The sequence below is a fragment of the Coloeus monedula genome (genome assembly GCF_965178545.1).
Source record: "Coloeus monedula genome assembly, chromosome: 22".
Lineage (NCBI taxonomy): Eukaryota > Metazoa > Chordata > Aves > Passeriformes > Corvidae > Coloeus > Coloeus monedula.
Window position 1 is genome coordinate 6,115,975 of NC_138802.1, and position 27,971 is coordinate 6,143,945.

General features: G+C 54.8%; 1 protein-coding gene across 1 annotated transcript in view; it reads left to right on the plus strand.

Annotated features, from left to right (window-relative positions):
- The window catches only part of EPHA8 (EPH receptor A8), a gene marked incomplete at both ends in the record, with an annotated part of 50,809 nt that extends 31,238 nt beyond the window's left edge, over positions 1-19,571 (plus strand). Inside the window, 14 exons of the mRNA XM_082295699.1 lie at positions 4,668-4,823; positions 6,110-6,445; positions 8,653-8,777; positions 8,899-9,061; positions 9,832-9,928; positions 10,571-10,638; positions 11,125-11,250; positions 12,058-12,243; positions 12,851-12,912; positions 13,262-13,471; positions 15,451-15,600; positions 16,819-17,009; positions 18,036-18,191; positions 19,457-19,571. Coding sequence (XP_082151825.1) covers positions 4,668-4,823; positions 6,110-6,445; positions 8,653-8,777; positions 8,899-9,061; positions 9,832-9,928; positions 10,571-10,638; positions 11,125-11,250; positions 12,058-12,243; positions 12,851-12,912; positions 13,262-13,471; positions 15,451-15,600; positions 16,819-17,009; positions 18,036-18,191; positions 19,457-19,571 — 2,141 coding nt within the window. The remainder of the gene's footprint in view (positions 1-4,667; positions 4,824-6,109; positions 6,446-8,652; positions 8,778-8,898; positions 9,062-9,831; positions 9,929-10,570; positions 10,639-11,124; positions 11,251-12,057; positions 12,244-12,850; positions 12,913-13,261; positions 13,472-15,450; positions 15,601-16,818; positions 17,010-18,035; positions 18,192-19,456) is intronic.
- Positions 19,572-27,971: the final 8,400 nt, after the last annotated feature.

Genomic DNA, 27,971 nt, shown 5'->3' on the forward strand with positions numbered 1-27,971 from the left:
AATTGTGGGAAGAAGGGCCAAGCAGCAGGGAGGTGATGTGAGCTGGAGTCTGGGGTGGTAAAAGACAAATTCAGGGGTGTGTACTGGTGTGATGGGTTGTACTGAGGGTGGGAAGAGTTGTGAACTGTGCGAAGGGGCTGCAAGGTGGGAGTGGGGCTGTGGACAGGCTAATGTGGTGCTCAGGGGCCAGAGGTGACCAGGGCTGGGGTAGTGCAGGGACAAGCAGCACAAGGAGGGTGTGTGAGCACCAGCAGGACTGTGGGGTGAGGCATGATGTCAGGACCAGGAGATTACTGAGAGCACCAGCCCAGCCAGACCCCCAAACTCCCTCCAGGCCACTGAACAGCCCAGAGCCAGGACTGACCTGGCGTTGCAGGGGAGGGGGAGAACAGCCCTGCTAAAACAGAAGATTTTGGGCAATGAGGCAGGTGCCTCATTTTAAGACAGGGCTGAGAATAACCTGCTTCTGTTTCAGTGTCTGTGTCATATGGGAGCTGAGATTGGAGGCATCATGCTGAAACTGGATTGAAAGGAGCTGGGATTTTCTGTTCTGGCTTGTGCAGCCTGGGGGGCTCTGGGACTGGTGCCTGTCTCTGGCTGTCACAGTGGCTGTGACACCTTTATTTCCATCTCTATCTCTTCCCAGCATGGCCAAAGAGAGATACATGACTGCTCTTCTGGTGCTTGTGGATGCCCAGATCTGTCAAAGGGTCAGGAAAAGGGGCAATTCGTGGCACCAGTGTCACAGAGCTGCCCCATGTCACCCTCTCAGCCATGCCCTCACCCCACCCAAACCTCCTGGGCTGAGGACAGAGCCAAGAGGGAGTGACATGGGGGCAGTGCTCACATTTGCAGCCCCACTGGAGCAGCCCTTGGTGGTCCCACCAGGGCCACCTGAAGAGCACTGCTTCCAGGCAGGCACTTGAGAGGGAGAGGAGCAGCTCATTGCCTGCTAGCGTATCCTTGACAGGTCCATCCATCATCTCTTGAGCTCTGCCAGCTTATTAGCAGATGTTGTCCTGTCCCCAGAGGATGGAGGGGGAGTGAAACAAATGGACCGAACTCCAGATGGCTGGCAGATCCCTTCATGTTCACTGCTCCTGAGGCAAACCTGCTGCTCCGGAGTCCTTTGGGCAGGCGGCGCATGAGAGTGGGGCTGGTGGGGTGGGCAAACAGGCAAGGTGTGCAGTGCAGGGTGGGGGGATCAGCGGAAGCCCCATGGAACAGATCCAAACAGGTCTGGGGTGACACAGGGCTAGAGATGTGCTCTGCCAAGCACAGGTTCAGTGCTGGGTTTTGTAGGCTCTGCTGGTGACACTGGGATCAGCCAGGTGTTTGGGCTGCAGGAAGAACATAGATGTGCAAATCTTGAGCTGAGTGGCAGGTGAAGGGCTGCTGCTGTCCCATATGCACTGCAAAACCACACCGTCATGTGAGATCAAACTGCCGGGACAGGCAGCGGGGCTGGCTGTTACTGGGGGTGGCACTGGGGACAGGAGCACTCCATAGCAGCACTTCTGGTGGCTCACAAAGTGGCAGGATCCTCAGACTCAGAGCAAGGGTGTCAATTACATCAAATAATGGGAATAAAAGAAACCCCACCTTCCCCAGGGCTCCAGGGAGGGCATTTCAGGCAGGTGGCTATAGTTGACTGCAGTGAAGACAGCAGAACAACCACTCTGCACCTCTCTGCTGCATGGCTGCAGATTTGGGAGGCTTCTGTGTGTGCCACAGCCACACCTGTGGAGCCCTGTGTGTTTTAGACCTGGTGCATTTGATTGAATTTTTCCTGCTGGGCACTTCTCTGCTGTTTGCTCTTCCCAGAACTAACCTGGGGGTCCTGGTCTTCCACATGTCACTGGTGTGGCATGAGAGAGCTCAATCTGGAGCAGGACATGCCTGGCATCCTGTACTGGAGGTATTTTATACCTTGTGCAGGTTCAAGCTGGTGCCCTCTCCCGTGCCTGTGAAAGGCCTTGCACGTGTGTCCTGCTTCCCTCTAAAGTGAGCACTGAGACACCCAGAGGTGCATGACCCCCCAGGCAGTGCCTGCCCCAGCCCCAGGTGCTCCCCAGCCCTCCCTGTGTGCTCATGCTGTCCATGTGCCGGGAGCTGGCTCCCGATGGCTCTGCCCTGGTGCACAAATTCACCTGTAATTTGTCATTTAGTATAATTTTCCCCTTGAGTGCATCTGAAATAATTGTGACTCATTGCTACAGGTAATTAATGGCTTTTTTACAGCATTAAATGCTAAGTGATTACAATTGCTCCGTGAAAATCTGCTGTGCTTCATGTTCCCATCCTTCCTGCTGCCTGCCTCTCCCTACCTGAGGTAGTACTGATTTCTCTGCTCTTAATTAAATAGTGGTGGAGGGAACCACTCCAATGCCTCTGGAACCACAAGTCCCTGGTTGCTGCATGCGTAGAGATGATGGTGGTTTGCAGGTCCAAGGGACATTTGCACAAGTTAAAGGCAGCAGTTCCTGACCTGCACCTGCCCGGCACCGACAGGGGCTGTCCCATTGCTCACCTCCCAGCCGTGCTCATGCAGTGTCTTCATCCTTTCCCACATAGAAAAACTGGGAAATCTTCTTTCTTCCAATTTATTTTGGAGTTTGGTTGGGGTTTTTTTTCACCAGCTAGCTGCCTCCCAGATTTGTCCCCACCTGAGAACAGGATGTATCAGTGCTCATCTCAGTCTTACACCCAAAACCAAAGGGCTGCAGACTGGAGGGTGCTGCAACATCAGGCGGCCTTTGGCAAAGGCAGAGTCCCTGAATCTCTTGGTATCATCAGCACCAGTCAGCACCAGAACCTGCCAAATGTCTTGGGCTGTCCTTGGTGCGGCTGGCAAGGGACAGCAAACCTCCCCTGAAGTCTGCATCCCCTGTGTTCTCTCCTCTCCTGATGCCATTGGGGAAGTGAAAGGTGCCAGAAGAGCTGGGTAACAAAACCAGCCCCAAGCTTCTGCAATTTCACATCTGCATTCCCTTGCATCCCCAAGTTTGGGCATTTTTGCTCCTTGCCCTGATGCCCTTTGGGGAGTGGAGGAGCAGGAATTTAGGAACAAAGTCTGGAACTGCTGGCCTTTGCTGTACCAAGATGTGACACCAACCTGTGACACCAGCCTGTGGTACCACCTCTGGCACGTGCAGCATGTGTCCATCCTGCCCGTGGTATCACTCCTCTGCTGTTAACAGAGCATTTGGTGCAAAAGTGCCACAGAAACTGGTGACAGAGCCTGGAGAGGGACCAGCAAGTGGTCTCCACATGAGGGATGTGTGACTGGAGCACTGCCTTCAGCTGCCATTGCTAGAGTAGCTCAGTTATAAAACTGTTGTGTCACTGTGCGGTGTGTGATAGGTGGAATATGCTGGTAGCATCAGTCCAGGGAGATCTGTGGCAAGGAAAGAGTGTTATTAATAGAAAACAAATCAGCACCTTGAAACAACAGAGCAAACAGCATGGAGGGACCCAGCCCACTGAGGATGCTGGATCACAAACAAAACCCTTTTACATGCCTGAAAGCAAAGATTGAGGCTGTATGCAGATCTGGCCACTGGAGGTAAAGATGAGAAAATGAAGGTATTACTACCTCAGGGGGAAAAAATGGAGATGAGTCAGAGCCAGGAATAATCCTTGAATCACTGCAAGTGGTCCTAAAAGTACCTCAGGAGTACAGGGACCCAGACAGAGCCTGCTCTCCCTTATTTGGAATCTAAGCCTGCAAGAGAGGGCAGATCCTTCCACCCCCAGACAGATACCTGACATGCCACATGTCACTCTTGAACAAATCGATTTTCCTAACAAGAGACGAGCTGTTTGTTTGTGTGACAAATGATCCACCCGAGGGGCTGCTGGGAGAAGGGGGGAGGATGAAGCAGAGCAATGCCAGACCTGGCGTGGGATGAGCTCCTGCATCAGGACGAGGCAGAGGAACTGCAGGCAGGTTGTGTTGTCAGAAAAAAACTTCTTTTCAAGGCTGTCTCATTTGGCCTGAATGTCCCTCTGCCTCTAGAGAGAGAGCAGTGGGCGTGCGGTGCCTTTTTGCTGTGCCATGCAACAAGAGAGGCTCTTTCCCTGTAGTTTTGTGCAAGGGAACTTGTTGCTCTGTGTGGCAGCACCCCAGGGTCTTGTGGAGGGACATGTACCATGTCCCAGGTGTGGAGATTTAATTTCTGAAACCTCCCACATGGATGCTTTTGGGAACCTGGGCACAAGCCAGTGTTTGTGGCAACCACCCTGAAGTGGGGACTGTGTTGTAAATTTGCTCCATAAATGATTTTTTGGAATAGTTGCCAATAGATTTCCAGTGCTGTATGTTTGATCCCTGCAGTGCTCTCTGTCCTGAGGGCAGACAGTGGCTGGACGGCAGGCACAGGTGCAAGGAGAACAGCTGGAGCTTTTCAGGCAGCTCCTGAACAGCAGAGTGGGGAACGGGTGTCAGGATGGCAGTAAGTGCAGCTGGGGGAACAGACAGAAGTTTCCACAGAGCCCAGTTTCCAGGTGGGCAGCTGGAGGGGACTCACCCCGGTGCAGGGGAGAAAGGCTGGTTTCCTGTGCTCAATGTGTGAGCACGGCCCGGCTTTGTGCTGGTGGGATCCTCTGAGCCGTGGGATGATCCTCATCCAGGCACATCCCTCTGACCTGGGTCCTTCTCTCTGCAGCCTGCCAGCTGGGATTTTACAAATCAGCCCCTGGGGACCAGCTGTGTGCCAAGTGTCCCCTGCACAGCCACTCGGAGAGCCGGGCAGCGCGCGTGTGCCGCTGTGACAGCAGCTTCTACCGTGCCGTGCAGGACCCCCCCTCCGCCGCCTGCACACGTGAGTACCCCTTGAGTATCCCCTGAGTACCCCCTGAGTATCCCCTGAGTACCCCCTGAGTACCCCTGGCTGCCCTGTGCCCAGCCGTGCTGCACTGGGGCACGTGGCACATCCTTGGACCTGGCAGCTGCTCCTGGCTGAGCCCAGCACTCTCCCCTGGCCCTGGGCCTGATGCCCAAGGTGCTCCTCCAGCCCTACAACCCTGAGTCTCTGTCTGGCACGTGAGCTGGGAGCCCCCCTTAGCTGCACTCCCTCACTGCCTCTGTGTCACCCCCCATCCTGCTGCTCTCCAAACACCACTGACCAGAATCAGAGAGTCACAGAATCATTAAGGTTGGAAAAGCCTCTGTGTTCATCAAGTCCATCCATCAGCCCAGCACCACCACCATGTTCACCACTGAGTGCCACATCCACACATTTTTTGGAACACTTCCAGGGATGGTAACTCCACCATTTCCCTGGACAGCCTGTTCCAATGTCTGACCATCCTTTCTGTGATGCAATTTTCTCTAATACCCTCTCGTGGCACAACTTGAGGCCATTTCCTCTTGTCCTATCACTTGTTACCTGGGAGAAGTGATTGGCCCCACCCCAGCTTTCCTTTCCCAGAAGTGCATCGGGTGGTCAGACACCCCTGGGCAGCCATGGGGTCAGTGCAAGTGTTGCTGTGCTCTCCTCCTCTGTGGGTGGACAGTGACATCAGGGTTTGTCATATGGTCTCAGCTCAGCTTTGCAACAGACTGCTTTGAGGGGCCCAGTGCTATTAAAAGGGGACAAGGACATCCCAGGGGGAGTCCTCCTTTCTGTAGTTGGTCCAGGAGGACAGACAGGCATGGCATTGCTAGCTGAGGCCAGGGTGAAAGAGGGGTCAGCAGCATCTGACCTGTGTTTCCCTAAGGAATATCCACCCAAGTTTATTAATTCGCCAAGGAGATGTGGGTTTACCTTTCCCTTTAGGTGAGCATATCCAGCTCATCAGCACTGTGGCTCTTCCCCCAAATCTTCATGCTTCACCATTGCTTCCTGCTTCTCCCAAAAGTAACATCTGGCACTTGGCATCCTGATCCAGACCATTTTACCTCCAAGGCATTTCACCCCAAGCCCTGCTGAGTCTTTGCTGTCTCGTGTCCAGTGCCTTCCCTGCTCTGGGCAGTTCTGTGTCCCTTGCAGCAGTGTTTGTGCGCTCAGCTCCTGCTGCCCAAGGTGCATCTCCATCGGTCCCACACTCCACCATTCCCAATACTCCAGCATCCCTCGCTCTGTCTGAATCCCTACTTCTCTTCCAGGGCCCCCCTCTGCTCCTGTGAACCTGATCTCCAGTGTGAACGGCACCTCTGTGACCCTGGAGTGGGGCCCGCCGCTGGACAAGGGTGGCCGTGCGGACATCGTGTACAACGTGCTGTGCCGGCGCTGCGCGGGCGACGCGGGGCCGTGCGAGGCCTGCGGCAGCAGCATCCGCTTCGTGCCCCAGCAGATGAGCCTGGTGCAGGGAGCGCTGACCGTCACCAACCTCCTCGCACACACCAACTACTCCTTCTGGGTGGAGGCCGTCAACGGCGTCTCCGACCTCAGCCTGGAGTCCAGGAGAGCCGCGGTCGCCAACATCACGACAAACCAGGCAGGTAGGAGGAGCAGACCCCCCTCCAGGCTTGGCCTGTGGGGGTGATGCTGATGTTGCTCCAACGTTGCTCCAGCCAGTGTCTGTGGGATCCAGAACCTGCTCTAGCAGTGAAGGGCTGGTTTGGTGATGGGCTTGGGACAGCCAGATGTGACCCCTGTCCTCTCTGCTGCTGGAGGTGGGTTCGGGGAGCTGGGATGGGCTGGGGACAAGTTGCTGCCCAAGGCAACTCTTATCCCTCTCTGGTTCTGCTTCATGGTGTCCTTTTTCCTCTTCCTTTCCCTTCACTTCAGCCTGCAGCCGCTGTTGGAGGCTCCTTTTCTGCAGGAGACAGGGGACATGGAGAACACTCGTTTATTGACAGGAACACTAAGTGGAGCATGAATGTTTCAGGCTGATCCTCCAGCCTTTTGTTCCTTCCCAAAGGGCCAGGCAGCAGTTCATGCTCTGCTCTTAGCTCACACCAATGCCAGGCCCCAGCAAGTGACAGCAATGTTTGCTGGGAAAAGTCTTTCCCATGCATGTCTCACCTTTGCAAATTCCTCACTGCAAAGTGCTCTTTCCCCAGGAAACCACTGAGCAGTGCTGTAGCCCAGGTAGGACAGGACCTTGCTCCATGGCACTTCTCCATGGAGCACACTGTGGGCAGAGAGATCAGAGCAGGGACTGACCTTCCTTGTCAGTCCTCCCAGTTTGAAATGAGGCCCCAAGAACTTCCCATGATGCTGAGCCCCTTCTGCTCTCATGGCAGGGGTACCAGCAGGAGAAACCTGGGGAGCCTTGCTGGATAGCTCATGGCTGGCATGAGAACAGGTCCCTTTGTCACTAATGCCAGCCTGTAGCGCTTCTGCAGCACGTGGAAGTGGCTCAGTCCTGCTGGCTTGATCCCTCACAATCCCTCCAAGTGCTGATGAGCTGCCTCAGCTTGATGCCTCAGATGGAGATGCTCTCAGGAAGTGCTGAATATTCCCATTTTGACTTCTCAGCCGCAAAATAGATTCTGAGCAGGTGCTGTGAAAGCAGCGGGGTTGGGAATTTGGTAGTTCAGCTACTGTGCTCCAGTTGCTGCATGTGACAGAGCCCCCTGCCCTCCAGAGAGCTGAGGGACCCTGACACTGTATGGGGGGGACCTCCTGGGTGCTGGTCACCCTTGTCCCCCCAGCCCCAAAGGCTGAGCACGGCTGAGGCAGATGCAGCACAGATTCCTTGGGGCTGTTTGGAGCGAAGGCGTTGCCCATGCTCATGCAGTTTAACTGATTCCCAGCATCCCATCCTGTCCCATCTCCCCAGGGTGCTCTGTACCAGCAGCATTTTCTGCTTCTCAGAGGAGCCAGCCCCAAAGATGAACTGAGCTTTAATTGCTGCCCTTCAGTCCCTGGGTGCCCCACTGCTGCTGCAGCCCCTGTGTGGCCTCTTTTGGTCTCTGTGCTGCTCCAGTGACACCCCTGCACTGCAGCCATGGCCACAGCAGCTCTGTCTTCCCCAGGGCTGCCACATCTCTTTTTTCACCTGACAGTGAAGCTCACAAGGGGGGCCTGAAACTTCCCATGAGCCATACCCAATGGCTGCACCTGGCCATCACACTCTGAGGAACTTCCAGTGGGTATTTTCCCCGTGGGAAAAGAGGCTGGTGAGTTGGTTCCTCCAGCTGTGACAGCAACAGCTCAGGCGTGGCTACAGGTACACGAACTGATTCACAGGCTCCCAGCTCAGGCCTGGGAAGATGACAAATATACCAGGGCGGCAGAGCACCCCCAGGGCACTTTTAGACAGGTGCTCAGACCCTGACCACACTTATCATCTCCCCTTTCCGTCTTCCCCTGCCCCTCTCCCTTTATCCCAGGTGGAACAAGAGAGGACAGAGTCCTGTTAGGGGTCTCCATGACCTGCAACCCCTCTGGTACTTCTCCTCTCTGGCTCCAGATCACAGCAAATCACCAGTGTCCCCTCCTGCCTGTCCTGGGACAGTGCCCTCCTCTCTCATCTTCTCAGAGCTGCTTTACTCCATGGGAAAGAGACTGAGGCAGCCAAAGCAAGGAAAAGCCTGTTTGCAATCCCCATCACAGCACTCATCTCCACATGGCTTTAATTAAACCAGAAGCCTGATTTAAGCCAGGGGTCCTGCCTGGGGCTCCAGTTCCACCCTTCCCTGCTGCTGTGTCCTGCTCCCCCCCATCAGCAGGCACCTAACCCCCTGTGTCTGGTCCCCAGCCCCGTCACAGGTGGTGGTGGTGCACCAGGAGAGCACAGGCCAGAACAGTGTCACGTTGCTGTGGCAAGAGCCGGACCAGCCCAACGGCATCATCCTGGAGTACGAGATCAAGTACTACGAGAAGGTAATACTGAGCTTGTTTCTCAGAGGCCCCTGCTATCAGCCAGCCTTGCACAAGGGGCTTCTTTGGAAGACTCTGGTCGCTGTGCTGATGCAGAGAGAGTTTTGTTGCTGATTGTCCCCAGGACAAGGAAATGCAGAGCTACTCGACTCTGAAATCCAAGAGCACCACTGCCACCATCTCTGGGCTCAAGCCTGCAACCCGCTACATTTTCCAGGTGCGGGCTCGCACCTCTGCCGGCTGTGGGAGGTTCAGTCAGACTGTGGAGGTGGAGACTGGGAAGCCGGGTGAGTGTGTGCGGGTGTGGGGTGAGGGAAGTGTGGGGCAGAGAGCATGGACCCTGGTGATGCCCTTCTCCGTGGCCACTGTTCCTCCACCACACAGGGAGGGGGCCTGGAGGCACATCCCCTGGCATTTCAGCCTGCAGGGATTGCTTGAGGTTGCACTCCTGAGATGTTTGGGACAAGAGGAAACACTCAAATTGAAACAGGGTTTAGATTGGATATTAGGAAATATTTCATCACTGGAAGAAGATATTGGAACAAGCTGCCCAGGATAGTGGTGGAATCACCACACCTGGAAGTGCTTGAAGAATCTGTTGATGTGGCACTTGGGGATGTGGTTTAGTGATGGCCTTGGCTGTGCTGGGTTGATGGCTGGACTCAGTGATCTTAGAGGTCCTTTCCAACCTTAATGATTCCATGAATCTATGCTTATACATTAGAAAGAAGAGGGAGGAAGGATGTAGCAGTTAGTTCAGGGAAGACGTAGAGAGGTCCTGAGGCTCCAATCTCCTCTCTGTACCAGTTTGCTGTGTCACCATGGCTTTCTCAGATCTTGGCTTGGTTTCCCCACATGCAAATGGTCCCTGTACACTGGGAGAGGCTTAAAACTGGGAGTAAGTGGAACAGTGCTTCATCTTTGAAGACCATGACCCCATGGTCATCCCAAGGCTTTACCTTTGAAGACCATGGGGTAGGTACATTCCTGAGCTCAGCAGTGCATTCACCACTCCAGTCCCCACTTCAGCTCACCCCTTCCTACCCTGCTTCTTCAGCGTCTCTCCGGTACGACACGATGACGATCGTCTGGATCTGCCTGACACTCATCACTGGCCTCGTCGCCTTGCTGGTAGTTCTGATTTGCAAGAAGAGGTAAGGGTTTTCTGGAGGCCAGGGGGATTTTCTGGAGGTCTCCAACAGGGACAGGAGGGACGGGAGAACTTTGGCACGACTTTTCGCCTTTCAGTTTGTCCAGAGCATCCATAGGTCTGGGATTAATAAGCAGCCAAGAGACTTCACTTAAGGGTCACCACTTTCCCTGAGGCAGAGCCAGTCTCCGGATCTTCCCCTCTTCATGCCAGCAGGCTGAATAGTAATAAATTGGTATATACACTATAATATAAGATATATGGAACATTAGCAGCACAAGCAATAGCAATTCCAGTACCAGTACAAGGGCTGACTGGATGGACTGGTGGGTAGGTCAGGAGTGGAGAGATCTTTTCTACCTCAGACAGATCCAAGGGAGACTGTGTGCTCTGTCTGAGCGTGGCTGAGCCAGGCATGTGGAGCACACATGCTTTTAGCACTGCCAAGCCTCGGAGAGCACCTGGAGAGTTCTTTGATCCAGACCAAAGTGTCAATCCAGCGAGATGCAGGGATGCAGCTGGTGGATGGCCAAGTGTTTTCTCTGGCTGCCCACAGCCCCGGCATGCACTGCCTTCCACCCTGCTTTTGGAATGCTTGTGGATGGGGGATGGGGGCTTTTTTCTGACCCTTGTCCCCCTGTGGCAGGCACTGTGGGTACAGCAAGGCTTTCCAGAACTCTGATGAGGAGAAGATGCATTATCAGAATGGGCAAGGTAGGACAGTCTCTGGGAAGGACCCCAGCCAGCCCCATGGAGGGGCAGAGCTGGACTGTTACCCCCTGACACTGCTGTGGTTTCCAGGGGGAGGGGTTTTGTATCTTGCCTCCTCCTAGGAACATGTCTTAGGAGACTTGAGCGGGGGCTCTGATCCCAGGGGCATCCTAGTAATGGGGTTGAAAGGTTGAACAGGGTGCACTGAGAGTGCAGCAGGATCATCCCAGAGAGCAGCAGGCCAGGGGCAGGGGGGGGGGAGTGATGGAGTGGGACAATCATGTGGAGAACACCTGGGCAGCCCAGTCCTGAACTGCTCTGAGGACGCTGCTGGGCCAAAGAGTGACTTAGGGTTCCTTGTGCTGCATCTCTGTGGCTCCTCAGCCTGTCCTGCCCCTGCCCATCCTCTGCCCTGCTGCTGGGTGTCCCTCCTCCCAGCACAGCTGCCTGAGAGTGCTGATCTCCTCTCTCCACTTTGAAACCTGGCAGTGAAGTTCCCAGAGTCCAAGTTTTATGTGGACCCCCACACGTACGAGGACCCCTGCCAAGCTGTGCATGAGTTCACCCGTGAAATAGAGGCGTCCCGGATCAAGATCGAGAAGGTCATTGGGTCTGGTGAGTCCTGGGGCCCAGCTGCCTCTTTGGATCGTGTCTGCTCGGGGAAATCCATGATCTGAGGTTGTGCCGTGCCCCGGCCCGCTGGGATCAGAGCCGTGCTCAGCAGGGCTTCATCTGCTCCTTATCCTTGTGAGATCAAAACCTTGGATAGAGTGGGGGTTTGGGGGAGTGAAATAAACCCTTTGGAGCAGCCTGGTGCAGGGGGTTGCTCGTCAGCAGGTGTGGCACCGGTGGCTCAGGCTGGCACAGCAGATGGCTCAGCCTGTCCCCATGGGTGCCCCAACATGCACCCATGAAAAACCTGGGGTGACAAGATGCAAATGAAATTGCAAGTGAAATGGTAAATTTTCAGAACAAAAGGGAATTTTGCATAGGGGCAGGGGCTTTCAGGGAAGCACAGTGCAGAGATGGAGCTCAAACTTCATGAGCAGCACCCTAAGGGCTTAACCCAGAGAAATGATGAGGGCCATCCTGGCTGCTCTGAGACTCTCAAATTTGTTCATTAAAAGCAATAAAGCAAGTGCCACTGCAATCACTGCTCTTGGCCCACTGCCTTCAGTGAAAGGCACCAGAGACAGGTGGTTTCTGATGTTCCCACCCTTCCTGAACAGGAAGCCAGAGCTGAGCAATCCTTTCAGAGGATTGAATCCTGGAGGGGTTGGAGGGGGTTGAAATTCAGACTGAAACCCGGAGGGGCTGGGGCATGCTGTGAGTATGCTGACAGACTGGACGATTCGTGGTGTTGGTGGGTGAGTGCAAGAAGTGGAGGAGCTCTCCATGCTCCCACTTTCCCTTGCCTTGCAGGGGAGTCTGGAGAGGTGTGCTACGGCCGCCTGAAGCTGCCAGGGAAGAGGGAGATTCCTGTGGCCATCAAAGCACTGAAGGCAGGCTACACAGAGAAGCAGAGGCGGGACTTCCTGAGTGAGGCCAGCATCATGGCACAGTTCGACCACCCCAATGTCATCCACCTGGAGGGTGTGGTCACCAGGAGTATGTGGCTGGCAAGGGAGGGAGCGTATGGCGGGGCAGAGTTGGGATGTATCTCCCTGTGAGCAGCCTGGGAGATGGGGGTCAGGGCTCGCTTTGGGTGCACTCCATCCTTCACTGCCCCAGTGGCTTTTCAGATTCGTGCATTTACCTGGGACAGCCACTCCCTTGCCTTCTCTTCCAGGACAAAGTTCCTGTGGCAGTTCCACACCTTGCTCTGCAGTGTGCTCCAGGTTGTTGTTGGTTTGGGAGATGTCCTACTCAAAGGCATTTACTTTAAAGGCTGCCTGTATTGAATCACAATTTGAAGTCTTCCTCCAAAAAGGCACATTTTGATGCAAAGCCTTACACTAATGGCATGCAAATTTCAGCAGGGTAACGAAGCTGAGCCAGCCATATCAATGGCACCTGGAGGGAGGGGTACCTGTCTGGGTTGTTGCCACATCCCCATCATTGGGCCAGTCCTGCCCAGCGCAGGGGTGACAGCAGTCTGAGGGGCTGCAGAAGACCCACAGGCCTGGATTCATGTCTCTCCCAGTAAAAACCTGGCACTGGGCTTCCCGGAGGAAGGTGACTTCTCTGCTAACCTGACCTCCCTTGTCTTCTGCAGGCAAATTGGTAATGATTGTTACTGAATACATGGAGAACGGCTCACTAGACACCTTTCTCAGGGTAAGGAGGGAGTTTGTATTTTCATTCACTGCACATCCCCTGGGGCTGGTTCCTGCTCCTCAGCCTCTCAGCCACTGAAAGCCCTGTGTTAGAGAGAGCTGTGGGTGCTGGGCTCTCACCTCTCCAGCAGACACAGGCTCCAGGCATTGTGTCTGGTTCCCTGGAGTGACACTGCAAAGGCAGGGACAACTGCCTGAGCATGTGTCAGAGGCACTGAGAGGGCAAGGAAGTGGGCAGGGGCACAAGCTGGAGGCACTGGGGTCAGAGGAGGTACTAAGCCAAAGGTGAGAGGCACTGGGGGGCTGGTTTAATGACAGCAGCACCAACAGGATGGTTATTTCCTTTCCAGAAACACGACGGGCAGTTCACGGTGATCCAGCTGGTGGGGATGCTGCGGGGCATCGGGGCGGGCATGAGGTACCTGTCTGACCTGGGCTACGTGCACCGGGACCTGGCTGCCCGCAACATCCTGGTCAACAGCAACCTGGTGTGCAAGGTGTCCGACTTCGGCCTCTCCCGCGTCCTGGAGGACGACCCCGATGCTGCGTACACCACCACGGTGGGTGGCTCACAGTGCTGGTCCCTAGTGACTGTTGTTGCCTCAGGCCACTGACACATGGAAAAGTCAGAGACTCTCAAGCCAATACAGGTAGGGCAGGAACGGTGATATCACCTCCTGCTGACATCTGGGCCAAGAGCTCAAACCCAAAGAGGTCCTGAGCGTTGTCCTTCGCACAGGGACATCCCAGAACTGAGTGTGCAGTGAACAAAGAGCAGCAGGATGGGAGGGCGGGGAGTTATCAAACATCCCCAACCAACTGCTCCCATGGGCACGTGTGGCTTACGTGTCCCTGTTGGAGTCCTTCCCTAGGCTGTGTAGCTCCATCCACTCCTCAGTTGTCCTAGACCTGTCAATCCGTAGGGGGGTGTTCTGGTCTACCCTTCAGCATCGTGGCCACACACTGGTTTTTCCATGTGACTGCCTCATTCATGGATGTGGAAAAGGTGGGAATTGGTTTTGCAACCTGTGTTTTTATTTCATGCAGGACACTTTTATCTGTGGAGCCATGTTGAGATTTTTCTAGCCAACCTGGCAGCTCTGGAGCTTGATGTCCTCCTCCATGGGAGGTCATCAGAAGCAAAATGAAACACATTTTCATGAAATACATAGAATATGTTAAATAAAATGAACTCTTTTTGCTCTTCTCTGTCCATGAAAAGAATTAGTGTGCTCCCGTGGCACATATCTGGAGGACAGACTGTTCCTGATGGAGGCCAGTTTGGAGCTGTAGCTGAGGATTCCAAGCATCATTTCTCAGAAAGACCAAGACTACAGAAGCAGAAAGGGCTTCAGGTTCCTTTGGGGTAGCTGATGCCGAGCATGTCCCAGAGCAGCTGCAGCTCTGAGGGATGAGTGCACCATGGCCCAGCCTGACGAACGTGGCCTTCATGCTCTTCATGGCTTCAGCAAAGTGGAGAAGCTGAGCCAGAGGGGCTCACTGTTTGTGTGTCCATGCATTCACCTGCTCCCTCTGGTATCTCAAGAAGTAGCAGGGCATTCCAGATAATTTAACTTTGGGGGAGGTTCCTGCTGCTTGGTTTCTGCTGCTTTGAGGCACCTCAGTGCAGTGAAACTCACCAGAGCTGGTTGCTGTGGAGGAAGACTGGATAATGTATAGTGTGGGTGGAGCTGAACCACAAGGAGGCAGTGCCAGAGTCAGGATCTCTGGTGAGGTCTCAGTCAGGGTACCCTTCAAATGAGGTTTCTGTTGTGTTCAGCGACTTGTGTTCCTCCTGTGTTGTCTTCAACGTGCTCAGGAGATTGCTTCCCCCAAGGGATTCTCCCAAGAGACACATTGTTCATCTTCAGTCCTTATCAAGGCATGTGCCAGAGCAGGCAGAGCTGGGTAGAGGTAGAGGCAACTCTCCCTATACAGGTATCCCTGGAAGGTGATCCCAGACACACCATTCCTGCCCCAGATGCTCTGGGAAGCCCAGCCAATGTCCCCTATACCGCAACTTTCCTCTACAGATGTCTGGCAACCACATTTCCAGCTTAAAAGCATTCTTGGTCCATACATTGCTGATTTTTGTCAGCATGGTCCTTTAATTGAATGCGTCTTCTTTTTCAGTGTTTGCCTGTCAAAGCAGGGAAGGACAGGGAGCACATCCCATCACTCTCCCTGTCTGCGCAAGTCAGGTTCTCTGCTTGCACCCAGGGTCAGCTCTGTGCTTGTGTGCTCTGGTAGCCCAGGGGTCCTCTTCATCACTGTGAATTCCTTGTCTCTTGAGCATTGGGGGACCAAATTGTCCATGAAGACCTTGTAAAAGAGCACAGTGTTCTCCTTGCTCTGCTGGAAACACCTTGAAGTCGTCCTTCACACACACCTTTGGGCTTATCTTGTGCACACTGCCTCCTCAGTCCTTCCCATAAGACGCCACCTCAGCTTATTGCTTGTCCAACAGCTGTCCCAGCTGCAGAGCTCAGGATGCTGAGCCCTGCCTGCTCTGAGCCTCCACTCTCACTCACTTTTCCAGGGGGGGAAGATCCCCATCCGCTGGACGGCTCCGGAGGCCATCGCATACCGCAAGTTCTCCTCAGCCAGTGATGTGTGGAGCTATGGAATAGTCATGTGGGAGGTGCTGGCCTACGGCGAGCGGCCCTACTGGAACATGACCAACCGGGACGTGAGTGCTGCCAAACCTGCCCCTCCTCCTGCCCTCCCCAGGCCAGCATGGTGGGGAGCTGGGAACAGGGGCCCAAGAATCAGCTCTTGCCTCTCCTCACATCCCCACAGGGCTGTGCACAGGGTGCACGTCCCCTCTGTGAGGACAGCAGTCCATCTCTGCACTGCACAGCCTTTGCCTTTGCAGTCCCATGGCTCCCAGGAGTGACCGGAGCTCACTGGTCATTGACCTACCTGCTGGCCCTTCCCAGTCCTGCCCCGTCCTGGGGACACTGACTCAAGTGCCCGGTATGAATGCAGGCAGGGAGGTCGCTGCCATGCTGCCTGTGTGCACCGTGGCACCGTGGCTGTCCCTAGTCCTGCCTTTCTGCTGGCTGGAGAGATTCAGCACATTGTGCCACCTTTCCCAGTCCCTGGAAGGGGTTAGGGCTTCCCTAGGATCCCTGCAGCCGCACTGCACCAGCCTGCCCGTCCCAGTGCTGGGCATCCATCCCTTCCAGTGCCCAGGTGAGGTTGCTGACAGCCTCAGGCTAGCCCCACCCAGCTGTAGGCTTTGGGCTTGTCTGAGTTGTGTGGAGCCACTCTCACCTCAAGAGTAGTATAAAATCTGAAGGGGAATGTAGGTTATAATCCTGACCACAACCTGAGGGCAAAATTTCCAAAAGGAGGCAGTAAATGAGTAAAATGAGTATTTTGGCTCTGCAGAATCACAGGACTCCTTTTTTTACCTATGAGTTCTATAAATCTCCCCCTGTGCTGGGACTCCCCTCTCTTCCTAGGTTTCTTTTTATTTTGTGGTGGCTTTGGTGACAGCAGGGCATGAATGCAGTGGTTTACACCACCTCCTCCACACAATTCCTTCAAGCAGGGTTTCCTCCAGCCTTGCCGACCAGTGCCATGCCCTGGCTGTAGAACAACTGAGTGTGAGTGCAGCCCTCGTGGCTTGTCTGCTGGAGGGAAGCTGCAATATTTTAGGCCACAGCACCACTAAATAACTCTGCTGTCATAGCATTGATTTCCTGTACATGTGTGGTGTCCAGCCTGCTGCCAGCTTTGCTCAGAGCCTGCACGCAGACATTCAGTTGTTGTTTAGCACAAAGCTTGTGCCCAGCTCTCTGCTCCCCATCCCATGGCCCCAGCAGCTCTCACGGATCTTCCCATCAGGGGCTGGGAGCGGGATGGGGGTGCAGCTCCACTGCGGCGTGTGGCTTCCTTCCAGGTCATTAACTCTGTGGAGGAAGGCTACCGCCTGCCTGCCCCCATGGGCTGCCCCACCACCCTGCACCAGCTCATGCTGGACTGCTGGCAGAAGGACCGCAGCGAGAGGCCTCGCTTCTCCCAGATTGTGGGCATCCTGGACAAGCTGATCCGCAACCCTGACAATCTCAAGTGCATGGGCACCGTGAACAGGTGAGGGCTTCCTGACCCCTGTGTGAGCAGGGGCTGATGACTGATACTGGGCAGAGCACGTGGGTTGCAGGAATAAGGGCTATTTCTGACTGGCTGTGGCACATTGGCTGCCCTTGGGACCATGGACACGCACAGGGCCCGTGGGCATAGGTAGCGGTGGGTAGTGAGGAACTTCCTGCACTTCAGCCCCCTGCTCCCTCCATGGCACCCCCATGCCAAGGCCAAGGAAGTGCAGCAATGCCCATGCAGCAGCATCCCTGCCCATGCAGCAGCATCCCTGCCTTTACCTGCCTGTGAAGGCTCTCTCTGTCCTGCTCTGCAGGATTTGCAGGGTCACAGCTGTGTGCCCAGGTGGGCAAGAGGCCAATGGCATCTGGCCTGGATCAGGAATAGTGTGGTCAGCAGGACCAGGGCAGTGACTGCCTCCCTGTGCTGGGCACTGGTGAGTCCCCACCTTGAATCCTGGGGCAGTTCTGGGCTCTTCACGACAAGAAAGACATGGAGGGGCTGGAGCGTGTCCAGAGAAGGGAACAGAGCTGGGGAAGGGGCTGGAGCACCAGGAGCGGCTGAGGGAGCTGGGAAAGGGGCTCAGCCTGGGGAAAAGGAGGCTCAGGGGGGACCTTGTGGCTCTGCACAACTCCCTGACAGGAGGGGGCAGCGAGGCAGCAATTGGCCTCTGGTCCCAGGGAATGAGGGACAGGACAGGAGGAAACAGCCTCAAGTTGCACCAAGGGAAGTTTAGGTTTAAAATTAGGGAAATTTTTTCACGAAAAGGGAGGTCAGGCCCTGGCACAGGCTGCCCAGGGCAGTGGTGAAGTCACCATCCCTGGAGGTGTGGATGTGGCACTTGGGGACATGGTTTAGTGGTAGCCCTGGCAGTGCTGAGTCAACAGTTGGAGTTAATGATCTTAGAGGGCTTTTCCAGCCTTAATGTTTTCCTGATTCTATAGGTGCATTCAGGTGGCCCTCACAGCCTGGTCACCTTGGACCAACCTTTCTGTCTAACCCCTTCTGTCCTGCTCCCAGGTTCACCCAGACACGCTTGGACAGGGGTCTCCTCGACCTGACCAGCTGCTTGACTGTGGAGGACTGGCTGGACTCCATCCGACTGGGGCACTACCGGGAGAACTTTGCCATGGCTGGGTACTCCTCCCTGGGCATGGTGATGCGCATGAACATCGAGTGAGTAGCAGGGTGTGGCTGGGTGTCCCTGCACCAATCCACTAGCCCCAAACAGTGACTGTCCTGCCTTGGCTGGCTCATTCTAGTTGGTCCCTGGTGCCCCATACATATCTCTAGGCAAACGGTGTTGAGATTTGGGACAATGTCCAAGGCTGTGCTGAGCTTTGAGGGAAGGTGTGGGAGTTGTACTGAGAGGCTGTGAGCACCAAGTCACCTCCAGTGCTCTGTGGTGGCTCTCCAATGTCACCATAGGCCCATAGGAGGTAAGTCAGGTTGCAAGGTGCTCCAGGAGGTCACCTAATCCAACCTCCTGGTCACAGCAGGGTCAGGCGGGAGGTTGCTGTCTCCCTGTGCTTCTCATCTTTGTTTCCCCTGCAAAAGGCCTCTCTGGACCAGAGTGTGGCCGTGCTACCCTGTGTAACTTCTCTGGGACCACTGGGAAAACATAATAGCTGTGCATTACCTTGGAGCTTTGCCAGACCCCATGCACAGGACTGGTTCCCTGCTCAGTGCAGCCAGGAGGGAGGCATCACTGGAAGGTCACTAACACATGACCAAGGGTGGGTTAAGATCTGTCTCACTACCTGTCTAGGGAGTTTCCAAGGTGGAGCATCCAAGCGGTACCAGAAAAGAAGGCAACTATACCAGCTCCTACCCTTATGCCTGCTTACATCCCCCATCCCGTGCTGTTACCAGTAGTGACAGGGCTGGCAACAACCTCTGCAGCCTCTAAGGAGCCTTGTTCCCTGTCCAAAGGCATGGAGCTGCTGGACAGTGGTTCCTGTGGCAGTGAAAGGGAAGACAGAGAGACAGACAGAGGGTTGTCGTCTGCATCGATCAGGGGCTGTACATGGGGCCTTTGCTCTGGGATTGAGCTGACAGTGATCCCTGTTTCTCATGCACATCAGAGAATCTTTTGAATGGGGAAGGCTCATTATCCATCCATCTTTCTGACTGGGTTATCTGAGGGCATCTCACTAAAACTGAATCCAATTTCAGAGCATCGATCTTGTCACCTACCAGCCTGTCAGGAGTGATCCTGCTCCCCATAGGGCTGTCACAGTGGCCTTGTCAGGAGGACGTGCCCAAGGGAATGGCAGTCTCTCTGTCCCTGGGAGGATGCCCATGGACCCCCATCAGGACCAGCCTTGTGCTGATGGACAAGTGGAGAAGAGCCAGGCACAGGTTCCTGGGCTGGTCCATGGGGTGCAGTTGTCTCCCTGGGGCCTGGCACAGGTGTCTTTGACAGTGTTTTTGTTCTCCAGGGATGTTCGGAGCCTGGGAATCACCATGATGGGCCACCAGAAGAAGATCTTGAGCAGCATCCAGGCCATGAGATCCCAGCTGCTGAACACAAACGGCCCCAGGAGGCATCTCTGATCACAAGCTCTGCAGAGCCACATTAGGCATTCCTTAACACTTACCCTGGCAAAGGGGCAGCAGGGTGGTGAGCAGGAACAGGGGCACCAGGAGCTGGAGCCCTGCCAGCATCTCTTTGATTTCAGCGTTGGTGGAAACATGGTATTCCAAATACCCTGGTGGTCCTGTTGCCTCCTTCCCCCACCTGAAGGGGGGAGCAGCCTTCCAAGTGGGCTGGGGACACATCATGACTCTGCTCTTTCCCTGTGGGACTGGGGGTCTCCACACAACTATGCAGGACAGGAGGCAACCCCATCACCCAGTGGGATGGTCCAGCTGCTCCTGCAGGTGGAGGGGTATCAGACACATCAGCAATAACCAGGAGCAGTGGGACTGGGCTTGCCATGGCACACAACTCCTTTGGATCAGGCAGCTGGGGAGTTCCTTGGATCTTGAACTAGCAGGGTTCCACAGGCTGCACACAGCAGCTTCCGGTACCTCCCAGCGTACTCCAGCCTGGACCTCCTGAACTGCACCAGCCTGAAGGTGACTTCATGGTCCACCTCTACCAAGAGCAGGAGGGCAGGGGACAGAGTACAATGTGGCAGTGCCAGGAACAGCTGGGTCTGCCTTCAGACCATACTTTCCAGCTTGGAGGAGAGTTGTCCAGGGCCTTCTACCTGGAGCCTCAAGAAGCCCTGGAGTACTGCAGGACACTCTCCACCTCTTTAACCCACCAGCACTACTCTTCCCCAGATCTAGCACAGCCCTCCAGGCAGCCCAGGCATGTTTTCTAGGGCCACAAGCTCAGGTTTCTCTGCCAGCAGAATTGTCCTGGCCTCTCCCAGAACAGAGAGGAATGGGAGAGTATGCTCCCATCTCCCATGATGGAGGGACAGAGAAACAATTCTTTGTTCTTATATTGTCCTAGAGAAACCCAAGAGCTGTGCTATCACCTGGCTACCAGTGCCCAGAGCTGCAGGGTCACCTGCAGAGGAAGGGTCTTGACAGCATTTCCAGCTTCAATCACAGCATCCTGTGGCTGAGGGCAGGGGCTCCAGGCACAGAGGATCTCACTGGTGGTGACCCCAGTGTCTGGGAGGGTGGTCTGTCCTCCACAGGAGCATTTCTCTGGGTGAGCTTGGCCTGGTGCTCAGCAGTGGCCTCCAAAGATGTGTGGAGCTGGTCCAAGAGGCTGAGCTGGGTGCCAAGGTACAGATGAACTGGGGAGAAGGGCAGGCTGTGGGCTGGGAGTTTCTTTTGGTGTAAATACAATTTTCTAGGGGTTTGGGAACTGTCTTACTGAAATAGGATGTTAAGTACACAAAATGGTCTCAAAGCACAGAAGCCTCAGTTGTGGGGCTGAACTCACTGCAAAAAAAAGTCTGCTGGGAGCATGGCTGGGCTGGGGGGTGACAGGAGGGAAGAGGGACTGGAGGGAGCCATGCTCCCTGCCAGGGTCCAGCCTGGCCCACAGCACCCTGTCCTTCGCACGGGCACAGCACACCCAGCATCACTCCAACGCAGGTGCTGGCAGGATCTGGCCTGAGGGCTGTTCCTGCCAGGCCTGTTTGGGCACAAGGGGGGTGGGGGGCGGGTTAAAGCCATTTCTCAGCTGCAATAATTCTGGCTAAACCAGCCTTTCCAGGGCTGGCTTGGCTTTCCATGCAGGGCGCTTGTGTCCTGAGGGATTCTCTGACTATGGCGGGCACTTTACTTCTTCCTATGGAAGCTTTTTGTAAGGGGGACAGATGCAATGTGTTGTTTCATTTGTATTGCACCCTGCGTCCTGCACTCAGCCCTGGCACACTCCCTCCCCGCAGCCAGCACGTGACAGAGCTCACACAAGCCCTGCAGCACAGGGGGCTGGGTGCTGGCCCTGTCCTCTCTTCCCAACATTTGGGACTCCGTCATGGACACACTGGTGAGAGCAGAGGTCAGACCAGCGCCACACCTGTGTCCTTGGGGTTTGCTGGGCAACCCCAGTCAGGTGGGATGCAGGATCTGAGGCTGGGAGCTGCCAGATGGCCCCTTTCCAGGTGGTTCATGAGTCAGATCCTGCAGCATGGGATCACTGGGCTGCTCCTGGCTGTGGGGATGGTGGGGCAGGGTTTGCCTTTTATGTTCAGAGTGTGCACTTCCTCCTGGACAATAAAAATCCCTCTTTCCGTGATCCATCTCCTTGCCTGTTATTGTCACTGGGCTGCACAGAGCTGTCACCACTTGCAGTGAGAATGGGGGACACCGCAGCTGCTTTGGGGGGGCCAGCACTGGGATGCTCAGCTAGTCACCACCTCCCTTGCTCCAGAAAGCCTCCCACACATGAAGGATGCTTCCCTGCAAAGCAGGAGTATCCATGGGATGGGCCCACAGACACAGGGAAGAGCCAAGAGGATGTTTGTAGGCTCCCAAGGAAGGGGTGCTGTGGCTGGGAGAGGACTTCCCAAAACCACCACGTCACTGCTGTGTAGGAGCATCTCATGTAGGACATCTTGTGTGCAAAGGCTCCTCTGAACCTCGGGGGTCTCTTGCAGGTTTTCCTAGACTCAGCCTTACCTTCTTCTGGAAATGCAGATTTTTTTTTTTTTAAAGAAAAATTAACACCAAAAAACCCAACCAGTAAAACCTCAGCCCTCATGTCCTGAAGTCTGAGCTGAAGTATGTTGTAGGTGGGCTTGCAAAACTCTTCCTGTGGGTGTTTAGCAGTGCTCCAGCTGCCCTTCCGTGAAGGATTTACCAGCAAATGAGTAGCAGGACAAAGCAAGCACTGTTTTCAGTAAATGCCCTATAAAAGCAAAATGGTCCCACAGCACAGTGTGGGGTAGGCGCTAAACCCGTCACTGCCTGCTCGCATGCTCCCTGCCTTTGCCACGCTTCAAGGATGGAGGTGACCATTCACTGCCCCAGCCCGCTCCCCAGCCCGCAGGTGAGGAAAGGCCAGCCCGGCTGCCCGGGGCTCTGTCCTACCCCAGCCTGCCTGCACACTGTCCGGTTATCCTGCCTGCCCAGCCAGAGCTTCCTTCTTCATGGTCCCCCCTCCCGCCGCTCTCTCCCGTGCCCCTTTCCAGAAGCACCGGCCCCTAGGCTGGACAAGCTGCTCCTGGTCAGTGTCCCCTGTGCTGAGGGTTGAGCTTACAAGTCCTGTGCTCTGCATTCCCCTTCACCTTCACCCCATTTCTGTATTTACATTTCCCATCCCTACAACCCTTACTCTCTCCCAGACCCTTCTCCTTTATCCAGAGCAGCTGTGGCTGCTCCATCCCTGGAAATGCCCAAGGCCAGGTTGGACGGGGCTTGGAGCAGCCTGGGACAGAGGAAGGTGTCCCTGCCCATGGCAGGGGGTGGGAACAAGATGGGCTTTAAGGTCCCTTCCAACCCAAACCATTCCCTGATAAATATGGTTAGAAGGAATCCCTGAAGGTCATCTTGCCCCTCCAGGTGCCTGTGCAGTGCACATACTTGTGCAGGTTCTGCTCAGACCCTCATCACTTCATACAGACAGCAACCACATCATACCTTGCTCATGGTCCAGAGCACAGTGCACAGTGAGACAGCCTGGGCATGCTGGGACCTGTCACTGTTCACTGAGGACACACATTTCACTACTTTATTTCAGTTATTAATAAAGCCAGTGTCCACATTGTGCAAAATGTACAAAGTTTTCTTACATTTCTCAGACCCAAACATTTGGAAGGATGGATGATGCTGGTGCCTGGCTCCTTCCCCAGGCAGGGGCAGGGGCAGCGGTAGCGGCACTCAGCCAGGCTGCGGTGCATGGCTTTGTGTGGGGAGGGGCCCACAGCCACTACAGCATCACTTTGTGAAAGCCTGTGAGCACCACACCCAGGGCATCACCCTGCTCACAGCCTCAGGAAGATGAGGCACAGTTGCGTCATTTTTAAAGAAATTGCCATGAAATTGCAGTCCTGGCAGAGGCCCATCACTGGGGACACTTCTCCAGGACACAGAGCCCTGTTTCCAGACCTCCTGCACTCCCATCTGGCCAGGCTGGGGCCAGGGCTGGCACCCAGGGATCCTTGGGAAGAGGATCCTGGGGAAGGGTCTGGTCTAGAGGCAAAGTCTTCCATCCAAGGAGAGGTGATGGACACCCTGGTTCATATACACCAGCAGATAAACCCCTTCCTGTACCAAAACAGCCCACAGGATGTTCACACCTTCTTAAATGTCCCCCAAGAGAATTTTATCCCATCTTGCACCGCTGGCAGCTGGTCTTTCCCTGGTAAAACAGCTTTTCTTGTCTACTGACACCCAGCATTACCCCAGGCTTCCAGTAACTCATCTCGGAAGCATTTCCTTTGCAGCTGCCCGGGCCCGATTTGGCTGTGTCATTAGGAAGGGAGGCTCTGCGAGCTCTGTGTGCCTGGAGGTGGCAGTCTGGACCTGCGGAGCACCTGCAGAGCCCTGCGTGGAGCCGCCGCCTCGGCTCCCCCCCACACCCTGTCGGTGCCAGCCCTGCGGAGGTTTGCAGGGGTCAGATGCATTCCGGGGCTGGTGGGAACAGATGGTGAATTCGGCTTCGGATTTCTTGATATGATTCCTGTCTGATCACATAGCAGCTTAGTCTGCCAAGGAAGGCTGTATTCCCAAACCACCTTCTCTCCCTGCTTTTAGCACAGTTGTTCAGCGTCATGTCCAAGTAAATTACTCAGGATAATCTGATGTAAGATAGAAATATCAGCCCCAGCTGCTGCTTTAACTCTTGGAAGGATTATGGGGTTAAGTTCTGCATGGGTTTCGAAGTGTCCCATAGGTCATGTCTTGGCAGCCACCATCAAGGATTGCAATAGCAGCACAGCTCATCCCAGGATGACAGAAGTGCCCGCTCTGCCACCAGCCCAATGTCTCCCCACCTCGAGCAAGCCGGGCTCGGGGAGAGATGAGCCAGGACTATCCTGACTTCTGCAGGGCTGGGAATATGGGGCAGGACTCAGAGCAGAGAGGCAGGTCTCACGTTAGGAGGGCTCCCTTGGAGCAGCCACAGGACAAAGGAGGAAGGCAATAGCACTTCATTCCCTGCCTGCAAAAGGGACTTCTTCTCTCCTTTGGGTGTAAACCTGGACTAAGCAGCCTGAGTGAACCTCCAGCCACATGATGTGCATCCCAGCCGGCCCCACCGGTCCATGGGATGCACCCCGGAGCATCCCACTCAGAGGGGAGTGCCAGGGGACTGCCTGGCAGCCCAGCCCCTCAGGGACCCATGTCCCAGCCCCCACGGCCTGGGATGGGAGGGTTTGCTGTGCCTGTGAGCAGAATCCTCATCTCTGCCCCCTCAGCAGTTTGTTGGGCCCCCATACAGAATCCTCTTTGAACAGGCTGTCAAAAATCCCCAATAGCCGGTAAAACAACAAAGCCTCTTAAATTTCCTGGGTGAAAACTCCTGGCAGTTGTGTTTTGGGAAATCCCAATGCACATCTCCTGCTTATGATGGTCCTTCCAGAATAGAATTGCAGACAATCTGCAAGTGCCAGAAAAGTTTCTGGATGCAGAGCTGGGAGTATTTCCCTACACACCGTCCCGCTTATTCCAGGAAGAAAAAAACCCCAAGAATTAGTTTACTGAGTTAAAAGGACTAAGGGGTTGCACACCACATGGGAAACTTGTGAAAAGGGTAAAGGCTTTGGAACTTGTTGATCTCGAATCCCAGCCATAACAAGTTATTTTCATTTTGCTAATGCTGAAAGAAGGTGAAATTGTTCCCAGCACTCACCAGTGTCTGCCTGACCCCAGAGTCTTTTACTCTTAAAGGTTTCTTATTACTCATTCTGTATCTCATTTCCTCCCTGCCTTCCAAACCTCCTCTCACAAAGTTGTCCTAAAAAGGGGTCCTTGCAGGGAGCAGGCAGTGGGATAGAGGGGGCAGGGGGTGCCACTGAGCAGGTAACAACAGGTAACATTCCTTTCCAAGCACAGAACAGTGGAGAGGATGGGGGAATCAAGGACCCAAAGGAATGGCAGAAGATGTGCCTGGGGAGGTTTAGGTTGGGTCTCAGGAAAGGTTCTTCCCCCAGAGGGTGCTGGGCACTGCCCAGGCTCCCCAGGGAATGGGCACAGCCCCGAGGCTGCCAGAGCTCCAGGAGTGTTTGGACAGCGCTGCCAGGTACAGGGTGGGATTGCTGGGGGTGTCCTGGGCAGGGCCAGGAGCTGGACTGAATGATCTTTCTGGGTGCCTCCCACCTGAGGATATTCCATGGTTCTATGATTCCATGATTCTAAGAAGGAGAGGTGAGGGATGTGGTGCAGGCCACGGTGAGCAGTGGCCTTCGTGCCTGGACAGGAGCTGAGGGAACATGGAGAACATGGACAGAGAGTTTGGGTGGATGTGCTTTGGTGACCAATGGGACATGAGCTTGGGGACCAATGGGCGAGGCAACATGGGCAGGGCATGTCCCAAAGTCACCAGGTGATCACCAGGTGAGCTCACACCTCACTGCAGAGGTGCTGAGATGGAGAGGCAGGAGGAGATGGAGAGGCACGAGATGGACAGAGAGGCAGAAGCAGCGGGATTACGCTCCCTGCCCAGCAGGACTGACCACACCTCTCATGGACACACAGCAGGAACGTGTGAAACCCCATTTAATGCCCGGGTCCGCTAAAGCTGTTATCAAAAGATGAGGTTCCTCATTACAATTCCTTTATTTCTCTCACATTCAGAGCTGCCAGCAAAGGGTCAGCAGCACTTATGAAATTTTCAATTCTTGCAGGTTTTGAATTTACATGTTTTTTCTGAGTCTGAGCTGGAAGAAGATTATGAATAAAAGATTAAAATTGGAGGTCTCCAATCATTTAAGAGCAATGCAATGAGCATTTATTCCGGGAACAAGCAGGAGCTGAACACCACTGCGTGCATACCAAAGATTAGCAGCAAACTTCGAACAGAGCCTAAACAAAAGGCTGTGCTCTTTGATGTGACACTGCCGGGGTGTGGGGAGGGGTGAACCTGGGGACCTGGAAATCTCTGGGCTCTGCACGGTCTCGGGAGCAGCCTCCTTGACTACAGATACTTCAGAGGAGACACAAGTCCACCGGCTCCATCGCTGCAGTTCCATCACTGAGAGGCGTAAATATTGCAGGGGAGCACCTTGCTCGGGGAGTGGAATTCTTCAGGAGAGATGGAGGGATGGGTGGTGGGAAAAGGAAGGTGGCCAGGATAGATTTGGGTGAAGTAGGATGTGGCTGAGGCAGGAGGAGGAACAAGAGATAAGGAGCACAGGGAAGTCAAGCTAGGCTTGAGTGGGGCAGTAGCTGAAATAAGAGTCCAGGGCAAGCTGTGCCTGGTGTGGAAAATGGCTTTTCATAGCTAGAGGCAAAGGTTTATTGAGCACAGGCTTTGCAAAGGAAACAAAAGTTCTAGGGAAATCTTTGGCTTCTCTACTCAGAGAGATGAAAACAGGATGGGACTTGCTGGTGTGTGACCCCTTCTCTGGCCATGGGCACATTTCTGTGCATGGTCTCACCATGCAAAAAACTCCACCCCTTGCTCCTATCAATACCTGACCTTCCTCCCCGAATCCTTGCTTTTCCAGGCCCTTTCATTTCAGGTCACTTCTTTATCGATGCTCTGGTACTTCGGGAAATAGGTACAGACATGGTTTGTCGTTCCCAGCATGGCCCCTCTCAGGCTTTGTGGGGATAAGGGTCACCCAGCCTGAGGGGAGGTGTGAGTCTCCTCAGTGCTGCTGCTGCCTCTGTTTCCTAGTGCTTTCTGAGTCCTGCTCCTTTCTGAGCCAGAATCTCAGCCTTCATCCGTCTATGTCACAGGTCCTTTGCCTACACTGTGTCTGACGGTGTCACCACACACCTGTGCTTGCAGTGGGCTGGGAGTGCCTGTTCAGAGAGCCCCGGGGGCTGGGGCTGGCAGTGCAGAGGCAGCAGAAGAGTCTGTAGTCAGGAGAGGGTGGCAGGACTCCGGCCATGCTCAGCCAGGACATGCCACATCCCTGGATGGGACACACAGTGCTGCAGGCCAACCTGACCTGTGACAAGTGACAGCGACACCATAAATATGGTGCTGGACAGGGGAACCTCGAGGCCCCTTTCACCAGCCCTGCTCCATCCTATGAATTTTCCAGGCAGTGAAACATCTCTAAGCAGCAGAACTCATCAATAAATGCTGCACATAAAGCACTCAAATGTTATCACACAGCTTCCTGAGACACTTCCACGTCTTCCATCTTTTTCAGCAGCAAGGGCTTGGCACTGCAGCTGCAGGCAGCATCCTCGCCCTGACCTGTACCTGTCCTGCACCCTCTGGAGTAGCCGTGGGTTCCAGACAGGTGTGGCAGAGGCTGCAGGACGAGGGGCTGGTGTTGGTCCAGGCTGCACGGCGAGAGCTGACAGCGTTGTGGCAGCAGTGCCCCCGCAGACAAGACGGTGGCAGCCTCAGCTTGTGTCTGCACATGG